The 13209-nt window shown below is 47.6% G+C and overlaps 1 protein-coding gene across 1 annotated transcript; it reads left to right on the forward strand.

Moving 5' to 3' along the window:
- The first annotated feature begins 4569 nt into the window (after nt 1-4569).
- Nucleotides 4570-12985, forward strand: LOC118092360 (protein O-linked-mannose beta-1,4-N-acetylglucosaminyltransferase 2). Its single transcript, XM_035130313.2, has 3 exons — nt 4570-5184; nt 9634-9742; nt 10823-12985. Exon 3 carries the CDS (start codon nt 10895-10897, stop codon nt 12647-12649), a length of 1755 nt encoding a protein of 584 aa, XP_034986204.1. The 5' UTR covers nt 4570-5184; nt 9634-9742; nt 10823-10894; the 3' UTR covers nt 12650-12985.
- The last annotated feature ends 224 nt before the right edge of the window (nt 12986-13209 follow it).

A 13209-nucleotide genomic window follows, 5' to 3' on the forward strand; every position in this document is an offset into this window, starting at 1 on the left:
CCGCCCCTTCCGGTCCTGGACTTTGCACAAAGCGCGGGAAGACCACAACTCCCAGAAAGCACGGCGCCTCCCCAAGTTCCCTATTGGTGCACGTGACCCGGATGTGCCTCTCGATTTCGCAACTTGGGCGCCTTTTCCTCTCCCGCTTGGGAGTACATACAGTACTGTACAGTCAACGGGTTTAAGTGTCATAATGGAAAGGGAGTGAAGGGCAAAGGGAGGGGCTCCCTCTCCACTCCCTCCCCCCTCCCTCCCTTGAGAAGAGGAGGCAGTGCGGTGCAATGGTTAGAGTTCGCATGAAGCTCGCGCAGGGCGACCATTGGGCTGGTTTCTCTTTCTCTCTCTGACCTACCTCGCAGGGTTGTTTGTTTGTTTATTTATTTATTAACTTATTAAATCCGTTTTTGTTTGATTATGCATTTCGTGTTCTCCTTTTGTATTTTTCTGGGGTGACCCACTCTGGGATCTTCAAAAGAATGGGTTTGTGGAAGGGGTTATGGGCTATTTTGGTTTGTTATATGTTAAGTATTTTGTATTTTTATGTGATCTTCAGATGTAGGGCAGTATACAAATGTAATAACTCAATAGGGTATGGTACTGGGCAGTGGGGATGGGATTATGGAACTGGGGGAGGAGATTCCACCCCCCACAAAAAATTGGGAACTATTGTGTTGAGCTCCCTGGGAGACGAGCCTGTGCACTGTTGTGGACGACAAGACCCACACTCTCGGTCTTCCTGATGTGGTCCAAAGGAAAGCAGAGCAAGACGTTTGGCACCTGCTTGGCTGCATGAATTGCCGGAAGGAGACGCCATCCAACTGCCTTAGGGACCCCACTCTGGGGTTTACTCTTGATCAGTTTCTTGTCGAAGATGTCCCAAAAGGCAGTGGGCACCAGAGCCATTATTACTGAAATACTAAATTCTGATACTGAAATACTAAATTATTACTGAAATACTAAATACCAATTCTGGGCTGCATCAATAGGAGTATAGCATGTAGATCAAGGGAAGTAATAGTACCACTGTATTCTGCTCTGGTCAGACCTCACCTGGAATACTGTGTCCAGTTCTGGGCACCACAGTTCAAGAAGGATGCTGACAAGCTGGAACGTGTCCAGAAGAGGGCAACCAAAATGGTCAAAGGCCTGGAAACAATGCCTTATGAGGAACGGCTTAGGGAGCTGGGTATGTTTAGCCTGGAGAAGAGAAGGTTAAGGGGTGATATGATAGTCATGTTCAAATATATAAAAGGATGTCATATAGAGGAGGGAGAAAGGTTGTTTTCTGCTGCTCCAGAGAAGCGGACACGGAGCAATGGATTCAAACTACAAGAAAGAAGATTCCACCTAAACATTAGGAAGAACTTCCTGACAGTAAGAGCTGTTCGGCAGTGGAATTTGCTACCAAGGAGTGTGGTGGAGAGTCTCCTCCTTTGGAGGTCTTTAAGCAGAGGCTTGACAGGCATATGTCAAGAATGCTTTGATGGTGTTTCCTGCTCGGCAGGGGGTTGGACTGGATGGCCCTTGGAGTCTCTTCCAACTCTACGATTCTATGATTTTAAAGGGATAGAAGGGAGAAGAGAAAAACTCAGAGTTGCTTTGATTTCTCATTCCTTGCCAGAAACAAAAAAACAACTGCCAGTTTCCCTGGCACAGCAGACCTGAGCATGCTGAGGCAGGGGCGGAGCAAGCGGGGGGGGCGTGGGGCAGTTCGCCCCGGGTACCGCCCTGGAGGGGTGTCACTTGGGGCCGCACCCCCGCCCCTCGCCTCTGCACGGCCCCCCGGGGGCATGGCAGTTTGCCGCCCCGGGTGTCGCGGCGCCTTGCTACGCCCCTGTGTTGAGGTGTCTCTGTCTAGGAACCCTCCAACAGCTTCTGAATACCAGTGGCTTGAAACCTCAAGAGGGGAGAGTGCTCTGGGGTCCTGCTTGGGGGTTTCGCACTGGGACACCTGGTTGGTCTCTGTGAGAACAAGATGCTAGACCGGATGGGTCACTGCCTGATCCTGCAAGATCTTCTTATGATCTTAGCCAAAATTGCCACAAAAGGGACTTCGGCAAGAATCTGCCAGGTTGCAATTTATTTGAAAATTTGACACAATCTGAGGCTGGGAGTTTGTTGTTGTTGTTTCGTGTCCGACTCTTCGTGACCCCATGGACCAGAGCACGCCAGGCACTCCTGTCTTCCACTGCCTCCCGCAGTTTGGTCAGACTCATTTTCGTAGCTTCGAGGATACTGTCCAACCATCTTGTCCTCTGTTGTCCCCTTCTCCTTGTGCCCTCCATCTTTCCCAACAGGGTCTTTTCCAGGGAGTCTTCTCTTCTCATGAGGTGGCCAAAGTATTGGAGCCTCAGCTTCACAATCTGTCCTTCCAGTGAGCACTCAGGGCTGATCTCCTTCAGAATGGATAGGTTTGATCTTTTTGCAGTCCATGGGACTCTCAAGAGTCTCCTCCAGCACCATAATTCAAAAGCATCCATTCTTCGGCGATCAGCCTTCTTTATGGTCCTGCTCTCACTTCCATACATCACTACTGGGAAAACCATAGCTTTAACTATACGGACCTTTGTAGGCAAGGTGATGTCTCTGCTTTTTAAGATGCTGTCTAGGTTTGTCATTGCTTCTCTCCCAAGAAGCTGAGGCTCCAATACTTTGGCCACCTCATGAGAAGAGAAGACTCCCTGGAAAAGACCCTGATGTTGGGAAAGATTGAGGGCACTAGGAGAAGGGGACGACAGAGGACGAGATGGTTGGACAGTGTTCTCGAAGCTACGAACATGAGTTTGACCAAACTGCGGGAGGCAGTGGAAGACAGGAGTGCCTGGCATGCTCTGGTCCATGGGGTCACGAAGAGTCAGACACGAAGAGTCAAGATGGACAGGTCATAGTGGAGAGTTTTGACTAAACGTGATCCACCTGGAGAAGGAACTGGCAAGCCACTCCAGTATCCCTGCCAAGAAAACTCCATGGACAAAGATCAAACCTATCCATTCTTAAGGAAATCAGCCCTGAGTGCTCACTGGTGCGGTTCACGCCAGCAAAATACAAAACAAATTGAATAAACAAACAACAACAGCCCTGCGAGGTAGATTAGAATGAGAGAGAGAGAGAGAGAGAATAATGCATGTAACCAGCTCAAGGTCACCCTGGGGGCTTAATGGCTGATGCTGAGTTTGAACCCTGGCTTCCCAGGCCCTAGTCAGCCACGCTAACCATTGCACTGCACTGCCCCTGAAGAGCAGGCCTCCTCTTCTCAAGGGACACAGTTCCAAGCCTGATAGTTATTTTATGGGGTTCTGAGTTATCGTCAATTTAATGATGGTGTAAAATTCCTCCTTGCTATGAAGTTGTTCCAGCTCAGACCGCATGCCTCTCACAAGCCGCTCTTGAGTTCTTATGTCAATAATTTAGGAACTTTGGAACTAAGCAAATTTTTGCTGCCTGTGCAGTTTTTCTGACTGATGCAGGGGTGTGTGTGTGAACCCTGACCTTTGAAGAGTTTGTATGTAAACCCATATTTAACTTATCAAATTTGTGGTCTTTTCCTATGCTGGGGGTCGGGGAAGAGGCTGATATCGACCAACAAGATTCACCAGCAGACTGAAATTTGAGCTTCAGGACAGAGATTTGGGGATGGTCGCGAATCAGGCTTGACCCCAGCACTCGACTGAGTTGGCCTCTTGGGGACTTCGAAAGGTACCTCACTGGCATGCCCCAGACATGCTCCCATTCATTGTGGGGCCTCCAGGTGCTTTTCAACACTGAGCAGTGGTGATGCTTGTGACCCAGAGCCAAAATGTGCTGTGCTCTGCCCTGGTTGAAGAATGCGTGTTGGAGCCAGCCAAATAAGAGGGCTGTGTGCGTGGACAGTGGAAACAGTAAAGTGAGGGCCTGCAATCATTTGCTTTGGTTTGAGGGAGAAGAAAGGCAGGAGAAGAAATTGGATCACTTCACCCCTCCTTGTTTCACACACACACACACACACACACACACACAGTCAGTGCAAGGGTTGCCAGCTGATCAGGGGAAATGGCCCAGTCTGCTCTTGTGCCTTGATCTGCAGAAATTAGCAGATGAAACTTTCCAAAGTATAAGGTTGAGCCCCTATTGATGCAGCCCAGAATTGCATTGGCTTTTTTAGCTGCTGCATCACACTGCTGACTCATGTCAAGTTTGTGGTCTACCAAGACTCCTAGATCCTTTTCACATGTACTGCTCTCAAGCCAGGAGTCTCCCATCCTGTATTTGTGCCTTTCATATTTTTTTGGCCCAAGTGTAGTAATTTACATTTCTCCTTGTTAAAATTCATCTTGCTTGCTTTGGCCCAGTTGTCTAATCTGTTAAGGTCTAAAACCCCTCTGATCTCTTGCTTGGAATCAGTTGTCCATAAAGGAGGCATTGCCTTTTGCTTGTGTATTCCCCCCCCCTTCCTCCTTCCTCTCTGGATAACACCAGGCAAACGTCTGGAGGGCAAGGGAAACTACAACCCCCATCATGCATCTGGGCTGCTGTCAGAAAGGCTCGCTCAAGCATGCTAGCACTGAGCATGAGCAAGTTTGTGTCCTGCTGGGGAGCTGCGCTGGAGAAAAAGCCCTGGCTGCAAACCGGGGAGCCTGGGGCACGCGCGCAAGGACACCCAGTTACATGCACCTGCATGATCAAAAACGAGACAGGCAGAGGGATTCCTGCAAGCTTCTGCGCGGACAAAAGTTGCACAGAGAATTTGCTTCTGAGGCCAGGAGGAAAAGGACTGATGCAGTGCCCCTGGGAACCAACAGCAGTAGCAAAAACAGCAGCATCTTCCATGGCAGCAGGGGATAGGAGAGGCTTGGCGCCTAGCTGGTAGAGGGGGTTGCAGGTTTTGGGGGCGGCCACTGGCCAGTGGCAACGAGATCGCTTTTGCCTGATCAACGCCGCTTATGCCAGCAGAGTCCTGGAATCGAACGTTTATCTCTGGACTGACATTCCGGACGTGCAAATAAATCCTCCTCTGTTCTTATTAAGCTGTTGTTTTTTGATGGCATTACGAAACAGCCAGGGATTGCAAGATCCCGACTTGAGTGCAAAATCCTGATTTTATTTTTATTTATTTATTTTGGAAAGAGAGAGATCTACAGCGCTCGCTACGCTCCAGTATTGCATCAATGCTAGGTGAGCTGCGCAGGGGACAGCGCGGTTAACTCGGTAAGTGCCTTATGTTTTACGAAGGATGAATGCACAATTGATCACGGCAGGCGCGGCAATGGGATACGTCATAGAGGGCTGCTGAATTAGAAAATAAAATAATAATAATAATAATTTATTCCCCAGCCACTCTGGGCGGCTTCCAACAGAAAAATTAAAATACACTAATTTCTTAAAGATTAAAAGCTTCCCTAAACAGGGCTGCCTTCAGATGTCCTCTAAAAGTCTCTCCAATAGATTGATTTTAACTGCCATGCATGGAAACGTCAATATTTGAGAACTGCTCCTGAAACGGGGAAGGGAAAATTAGTATGCATCTCTTACCACCCGTAGGGTTCCTTCCTTACTTCACTGAATTTGAAATTTGACTTGGCTGTTAACACCCGGTCCTTTCAATGGGGGAAAAATATTATCTAAACCAGGCATCCCCAAACTTCGGCCCTCCAGATGTTTTGGACTACAATTCCCATCTCCCCCGACCACTGGTCCTGTTAGCTAGGGATCATGGGAGTTGTAGGCCAAAACATCTGGAGGGCCGCAGTTTGGGGGTGCCTGGTCTAAACTAAAACTATGTTTATTGCAGCATTTTACAGGTAGCAAAGACAAGAAGCAGATATGGGATAAACGGTAACAAATATCAACTTAAGAGATTGTTTAGTCGTTTAGTCGTGTCCGACTCTTCGTGACCCCATGGACCATAGCACGCCAGGCACTCCTGTCTTCCACTGCCTCCTGCAGTTTGGTCAAACTCATGTTCGTAGCTTCGAGAACACTGTCCAACCATCTCGTCCTCTGTCTTCCCCTTCTCCTAGTGCCCTCCATCTTTCCCAACATCAAGGTCTTTTCCAAGGATTCTTCTCTTCTCATGAGGTGGCCAAAGTATTGGAGCCTCAGCTTCAGGATCTGTCCTTCCAGTGAGCACTCAGGGCTGATTTCCTTCAGAATGGATAGGTTTGATCTTCTTGCAGTCCATGGGACTCTCAAGAGTCTCCTCCAGCACCATAATTCAAAAGCATCAATTCTTCGGCGATCAGCCTTCTTTATGGTCCAGCTCTCACTTCCATACATCACTACATCACCTTCATGGATCACTGCCTTGTCGTGGCGAAGGGGCTTAAATAACTTAGAGAAGTTATGTTTTGACCAAACGTGATCCACCTGGAGAAGGAATTGGCAAGCCACTCCAGTATCCCTGCCAAGAAAACTTAAGAGATATACAGCCTATATCTAGCCATTAGGGACCACTGCTTTCCTATTTTTTTTAACCATTGCATTCTCTGAACACCCTAAGCCTGTGGACAGATACAGACGGGCATGTACCTATGTCTGTGCATAGTATTTGTGTATGTATGCATGATGTTGGGATTCCGATATGCTGCCATTCGTAATTGTGATTCGTCTCTGTTCAACCCGGATAGACTTACAAGGTATGTGTCGCCCTTGGGTGTGTGTCATTTACAGCACACCCCTCATAATGTCGCTGTGAAGTAATGAAATAAAAACACACATTGTATTTACGGTATTGTCCTGTATTACTTCTGGCTGTTTGGGAATGCTATAGCAGCATACATTCTGTATGCAAATATTCCAGATTCAGTCCATTACATCTTTAGGTGGGGTTCAGAAAGACCCTTGTCTGAAAGCAGATTGAATGTTTCCCCAGGATGCTGAATGCATGAAACACATCTGAAACACAAATGAAACACATTTTCTGGCAGTAACGTCACAGGAAATAACATGGAAGGCCAAGTCTACTATGATAAGGACCAGATAGAACTCCTATCTTCAATGGATAACAACTACTGGACCAGAAGACATTCAGTGGCATCTGAAGAAGTGTGCATGCACACGAAAGCTCATACCAAAATAAAAACTTAGTTGGTCTTTAAGGTGCTACTGAAGGAATTTTTTTTATTTTACTTCGATCCAGACCAACACGGCTACCTACCTGTAAGTGGAAATTAAAGACATTGTGCCCGTGGCTGAGGGCAACTGTTTGAACCCTTCCAATGGATTATGGGTAGGGGAGGGGGTGGGAAGGGAAAGGAAAAATGGTATGGGAAATTAAAAATTGGAAGGAGAGAATATTATGTAGAAATTCTCATACTTCAATAAAAATCTTTTTATAAAGTAAAAAGAAAGAAACACATCTTATTACACTGTAGTCTCTATAAACAGGTTAGACAGCACCTAATCAAACCAATATTAACAGAACAACATGGAATTGCTGACTCGTTTTATGTTAAGATTCTGCTTGAGGATAAGATACATACTATTACATTGGCTGCAGCAAAATTCCTCTCGGAGGCAGTAAGAATCAGAAACCAGTAAAGGTAAAGATAAAGAGACCCTTGACCATTAGGTCCAGTCATGACCGACTCTGGGGTTGCGGCGCTCATCTCGCGTTATTGGCCAAGGGAGCAGGCGTACAGCTTCCACGTCATGTGGCCAGCATGACAAAGCCGCTTCTGGCGAACCAGAGCAGCACATGGAAACACCGTTTACCTTCCCGCCGGAGCGGTACCTAGAATCATAGAACAGAATAATAGAATCATAGAGTTGGAAAAGACCACAAGGGCCATCTAGTCCAAACCCCTGCCAAGCAGGAAACACCATCAAAGCATTCTTGACATATGCCTGTCAAGCCTTTCTGCTTAAAGACCTCCAAAGAAGGAGACTCCACCACACTCCTTGGCAGCAAATTCCACTGTCAAACAGCTCTTACTGTCAGGAAGTTCTTCTTAATCTTTAGGTGGAATCTTCTTTCTTGTAGCTTGAATCCATTGCTTCGTGTCCGCTTCTCTGGAGCAGCAGAAAACAACCTTTCTCCCTCCTCTATATGGCATTCTTTAATATATTTGAACATGGCTATCATATCATATCATACCCTTAACGAGGGTAAACATACCCAGCTCCCTAAGCCGTTCCTCATAAGGCATCATTTCCAGGCCTTTAACCATTTTGGTTGCCCTCCTCTGGACACGTTCCAGCTTGTCAGTATCCTTCTTGAACTGTGGTGCCCAGAACTGGACACAGTACTCCAGGTGAGGTCTGACCAGAGCAGAATACAGTGGTACTATTACTTCCCTTGATCTAGATGCTATCCTCCTATTGATGCAGCCCAGAATTGCACTGTTGTGACCTATTTATCTACTTGCACTTTGACGTGCTTTTGAACTGCTAGGTTGGCGGGAGCAGGGACCGAGCAGCGGGAGCTCACCCCGTCACAGGGATTCGAACCACCGACCTTCTGATCGGCAAGCCCTAGGCTCTGTGGTTTAACCCACAGCGCCACCCGCGTCCCATGTTCAAAAACCAGTATGTACAGGCTAAAGCTCCTTTGTTGTCTTAGCAAGGCTGCTTTTGCACTGCAATAACTCTTGATATATTCCATTGCTGTACTGTGTATTTTGGGTCTATGGACCGCAACAAAGCTGTTTGTGTCTTGCTTTGAAAAGTCTCAGAAATAGTGAGTAGAGTTCATTAATGACGCGTCTAATATATACATCATCACAAGTGTGTTATTATAGATTGGCTGCATCTTTTAAAAGACGGGAGGTGCTTTGCTGCACAGACTGCTAACGTGAGCTGTTAGGCATTTATGGTCAGTTACCTCCTTCCCAGTTTTAAAAACCAACAAGATAATTCACCGGAGACATAATGATAGCAGCAAGATGATCTTTGATGACCTTTCCTGATGATCTAAAAGACAGAATTCCTCTTTTCCGCAGCTGCCGCATGCTGTGTTGACATTTTCCTGAGCTATCTGCCGTGACCCCAAGAGTTATTTCCTGCCAAGTCACTGCCAGCTCATACCCCCCCCCCATAAGTGTATTTATGAAGTAGCAGTGCAGAATATATTTTGTCCCAGTGTGTACCACTTGATATTCATTTTGCTGAACCGTATTTGCCATTTCATTGCCCCTGAACATTACACAAGAGGCCTGCTATGCATCTGTTACTGAGAACAAGTAAAGCAGGGGTCAGCAAACTTTTTCAGCAGGGGGCCGGATCACTGTCCCTCAGACCTTGTGGGGGGCCGGACTATATTTTTTTAAAAAATATGAACCAATTCCAATGCCCCACAAATAACCCAAAGATGCATTTTAAATGAAAGGACACATTCTACTCATGTAAAAACATGCTGATTCCTGGACCGTCCGCGGGCCGGATTTAGAAGGCGATTGGGCTGCATTTGGCCCCTGGGCCTTAGTTTGGGGACCGCTGAAGTAAGGCAACAAATAAATAAATTGACTGGGGAGGGCGGGGTATAAATAAAAATTATTATTATTATTATTATTATTATTATTATTATTATTATTATTAAAGAACTCTGACATTAGTGGACAATGTTGTGACCTGAGCTTTTACCATACAGAATAGCGATGTGATTGAAATGAATGCAGACATTACAAGTCCCTAATTTATCTTTTTTTGTTTCATTTTCAGCAAAGTCCAGCCAGTGTTTCTTTTACAGCTGCAAACTGCAAGGAATATGAGGCTAGTCCAGATGTTAAGTCCTGAAACCAGTTCGCTTTGAATTTCCAGGTATTGGCAGGTATGTTCAAGTCTCTTAGCTAGAGTGCTTTTTTTTCCAGGGGGCACTCAAGTACTGGCACCTCTTTTTGTTGTTAAAAAGTGTGGCATTTACTTTAATGATGATTACCGGCGCCTCTTTTTTTAGAAGAAGAAGAAAAAAGCACTGCTTAGCTATTAATGTGTATGATTTAATTGCATGACAAGGTACACTGTTCTTTGTGTTAGAAGCTCCTACCTTCATGTGGGATGAATGTGATTCTTGGAGATGACCCCAACATTCGGGCGGGGGGGGGGAGTCATGTGGTACTGTCTTCCTAGGACTCTGTCCTTCAAAATTCAAGTAGCAAATGGTTTTGTGCGCTTTCTCCACAAATTCAAAAATTTCTCGCCCCACAAGACAGAGCTTAGCAAATAATGTTTGTTAGCCATTCAGGCACATCTGTACATCATTCTGCAGTGTGTTTTTGCGCCACAGAGCGGCATGGCTAAAATTAGAGAGGAATCGGTCTTGTGCAGCTGTTCCCAAAAAAGGACTGAGTTTTATATGCACATCTTCCTCTTTGCATCAAAGCTGAGAAATACAGTGGAACCTCTACTTACGAATTTAATCCGTTCCAAATGCACATTCGTAAGTAGAAACATTCGTAAGTCGAAACAATGTTTCCCATAGGAATGCATTGGGAATGGATTAATTCGTTCCAGGGCCTTAAAAAAAGGCACTTTAAAGGCCGGCAGGAGGCCGGTGGCTGTGGCGGCGAGGGCCCGATCTGGCCGGGCAGGAGCCGGCAGCGCCGGCAGCGATCCGGCCTGAGGCTATGCAGCAGCGGCGAGGGGGTTGATCTGGCTGGAAGCAATCTGGCGGGAGGCCAGCGGCGGCAGCGAGGCCCCGATTCGGCCTTCGGATGTTGAAGAAATTCGTAAGTGATCGCCAATTATTTTAGTTTGTAAGTCGAATATTTTGTAAGTCGAGTCATTCGTAACTTGAGGTACCACTGTATATCAACCGACTTTCTTTTTTAAATGGAACTTTACAGGAACATTGCGAAACTTGAATGTGATTTTTTCTCTGGCTTTCTCTCTCTCCTCCCTCTTATTTTAGGTCTCGTTCCACAATGTTGAAGAGGGCTGATAATGCCTCCCTCTTCCTTTGCGTCCGCCACCTGCCCGCCTGATGAGATTTGGCTCCAGAATGAACATAGCACCTGTGTTTAATGCCTTGCTAGTGTGTGCCCTTGCAGCTGTGCTGTGGAAATACATCAAGCTGCAAGATCACGTCTTCGTGTTGGAAGAGGAGCTGGTCCTCACTCGCCAGACGCAGGAGCTCTCTCAGGTCCGCATTGACTACCAGGCTGCCCTTCAAGACCTGGTGCAAGATGGGACCAAGATGGTATGCGCTGGCAAGATGCACACTGATCGGATCTGCCGATTTGAATCCCTCTGCTATTCCACGGAGGCGGAGGAATTCATCTTCTTCCACAGCAACTCCTCGGTCATGCTCCCCAACTTGGGCTCCAGGAGATTCCAGCCTGCGCTGCTTGACCTCTCCTCGGTGGAAGACCACAACACACAGTATTTCAACTTTGTAGAACTCCCAGCCGCGTCCCTTAAATTTATGCCAAAGCCAGTGTTTGTCCCCGACGTGGCCCTGATCCTGAACAGATTCAACCCGGACAACTTGATGCATGTTTTTCACGACGATCTCCTCCCGATCTTCTACACCATGCAGCAGTTCCCAGATCTGGACCAGGAAGCCAGATTGTTTTTCATGGAAGGGTTTGGCGAAGGCCTTCATTTTGAGCTGTACAAACTGCTGAGCGGCAAGCAGCCGCTGGTAAGAGAGCAGCTTAAGACTCTGGGGCGTCTCCTCTGCTTTACCAAGTCGTACGTGGGACTGTCCAAAATCACCACGTGGTACCAGTACGGGTTTGTCCAGCCGCAGGGGCCGAAAGCCAACATCCTGGTCTCCGGGAACGAGATCCGCCAGTTCGCCAAATTCGTGACAGAGAAGTTGAACGTGAGCTCGGAAGGGACGCCCGGCGAAGAATACATTGTAGTCTTCAGCCGAACCATAAACAGGATAATCCTCAACGAGGCAGAACTCATTCTGGCGCTCGCCCGAGAATTCCAGATGAAAACCATTACTGTTTCCATCGAAGACCACACGTTCTCGGATATCGTGAGCCTGATCAGCAATGCCTCCATGCTAGTCAGCATGCATGGAGCGCAGCTTGCAATGTCCCTCTTCCTGCCCAGGGGAGCCACTGTGGTGGAGCTCTTCCCGTACGCCATAAACCCCGAGCATTACACGCCTTACAAAACGTTGTGCACCCTCCCTGGCATGGACCTCCAGTACGTTGCCTGGACGAACACCGAGAAGGAGAACACGGTGACTTATCCGGACCGGCCCTGGGATCAAGGAGGAATCGCCCACTTAGACAAGGCAGAGCAGGACCGTATCTTGAAAAGCAGCGAGGTTCCCCGGCACCTCTGCTGCCGGAACCCGGAGTGGCTTTTCCGCATCTACCAGGACACGGAGGTCAACATTGCTTCCCTTATCCAGGTGGTCAGGCAGGCTGTGAAGACGAGGCCTGGGCCTAAGAGGCAGGCGTGGACCAGCGGCCTCTACCCGGGCAAAGTCAGAGGTGCCAAGTGCCAAGCCTCCGTCCAGGGTGCCAGCGAAGCCAAGCTCTCTGTGTCCTGGCAAATCCCTTGGAACCTGAAGTACCTGAAGGTCCGGGAAGTGAAATACGAAGTGTGGATACAGGAGCAAGGGGAAAACACATATGTGCCTTACACCGTTTCCCATCCGAACCACACCTTTTCGGACAACATCAAGCCCTTCACAAACTACCTAGTGTGGATCCGCTGCATTTTTAACAAGAATCTCCTCGGGCCCTTTGCAGACGTGCTGTTGTGTAGCACGTAATCGCCACCCAGTTGCTTTTTTGGGGGAGGGGGGGAGTTGATTTCCTCCAATGCGATATCGAATAAATACTTTGTAAAATGTTGTAACATAGAAATGAATGTAACGCATTCACAAATAAAGGCTGATGTCTCCACTCTCCAGGCAAATGGCCCAAGATCCGACACAATGATGGGTCCCGGGAACACCTAAGACCTGCAATGTTCCTTTTCAAAGGCCCTTGCCTCCGGCGGGTCCGCTCCTGCAGCCATTAACAGAACTTGACCCTACCCAGTATCTGGAACCAGGTAGAATCATAGAATCTTAGAATCATAGAATCATAGGGTTGGAAGAGACCACAAGGGCCATCCAGTCCAACCCCCTGCCGCGCAGGAAATACCATCAAAGCATTCTTGACATATGCCTGTCAAGCCTCTGCTTAAAGACCTCCAAAGAAGGAGACTCCACCACACTCCTTGGCAGCAAATTCCACTGCCGAACAGCTCTTACTGTCAGGAAGTTCTTCCTAATGTTTAGGTGGAATTTTCTTTCTTGTAGTTTGAATCCGTTGCTCCGTGTCCGCT

This window comes from Zootoca vivipara, chromosome 12, assembly GCF_963506605.1.
Source record: "Zootoca vivipara chromosome 12, rZooViv1.1, whole genome shotgun sequence".
NCBI classification, from domain to species: domain Eukaryota; kingdom Metazoa; phylum Chordata; class Lepidosauria; order Squamata; family Lacertidae; genus Zootoca; species Zootoca vivipara.

Bases quoted from the DNA above. Each gene is read 5' to 3' on its own strand.
- LOC118092360 (XM_035130313.2), top strand. From the start codon at position 10,895: ATGAGATTTGGCTCCAGAATGAACATAGCACCTGTGTTTAATGCCTTG.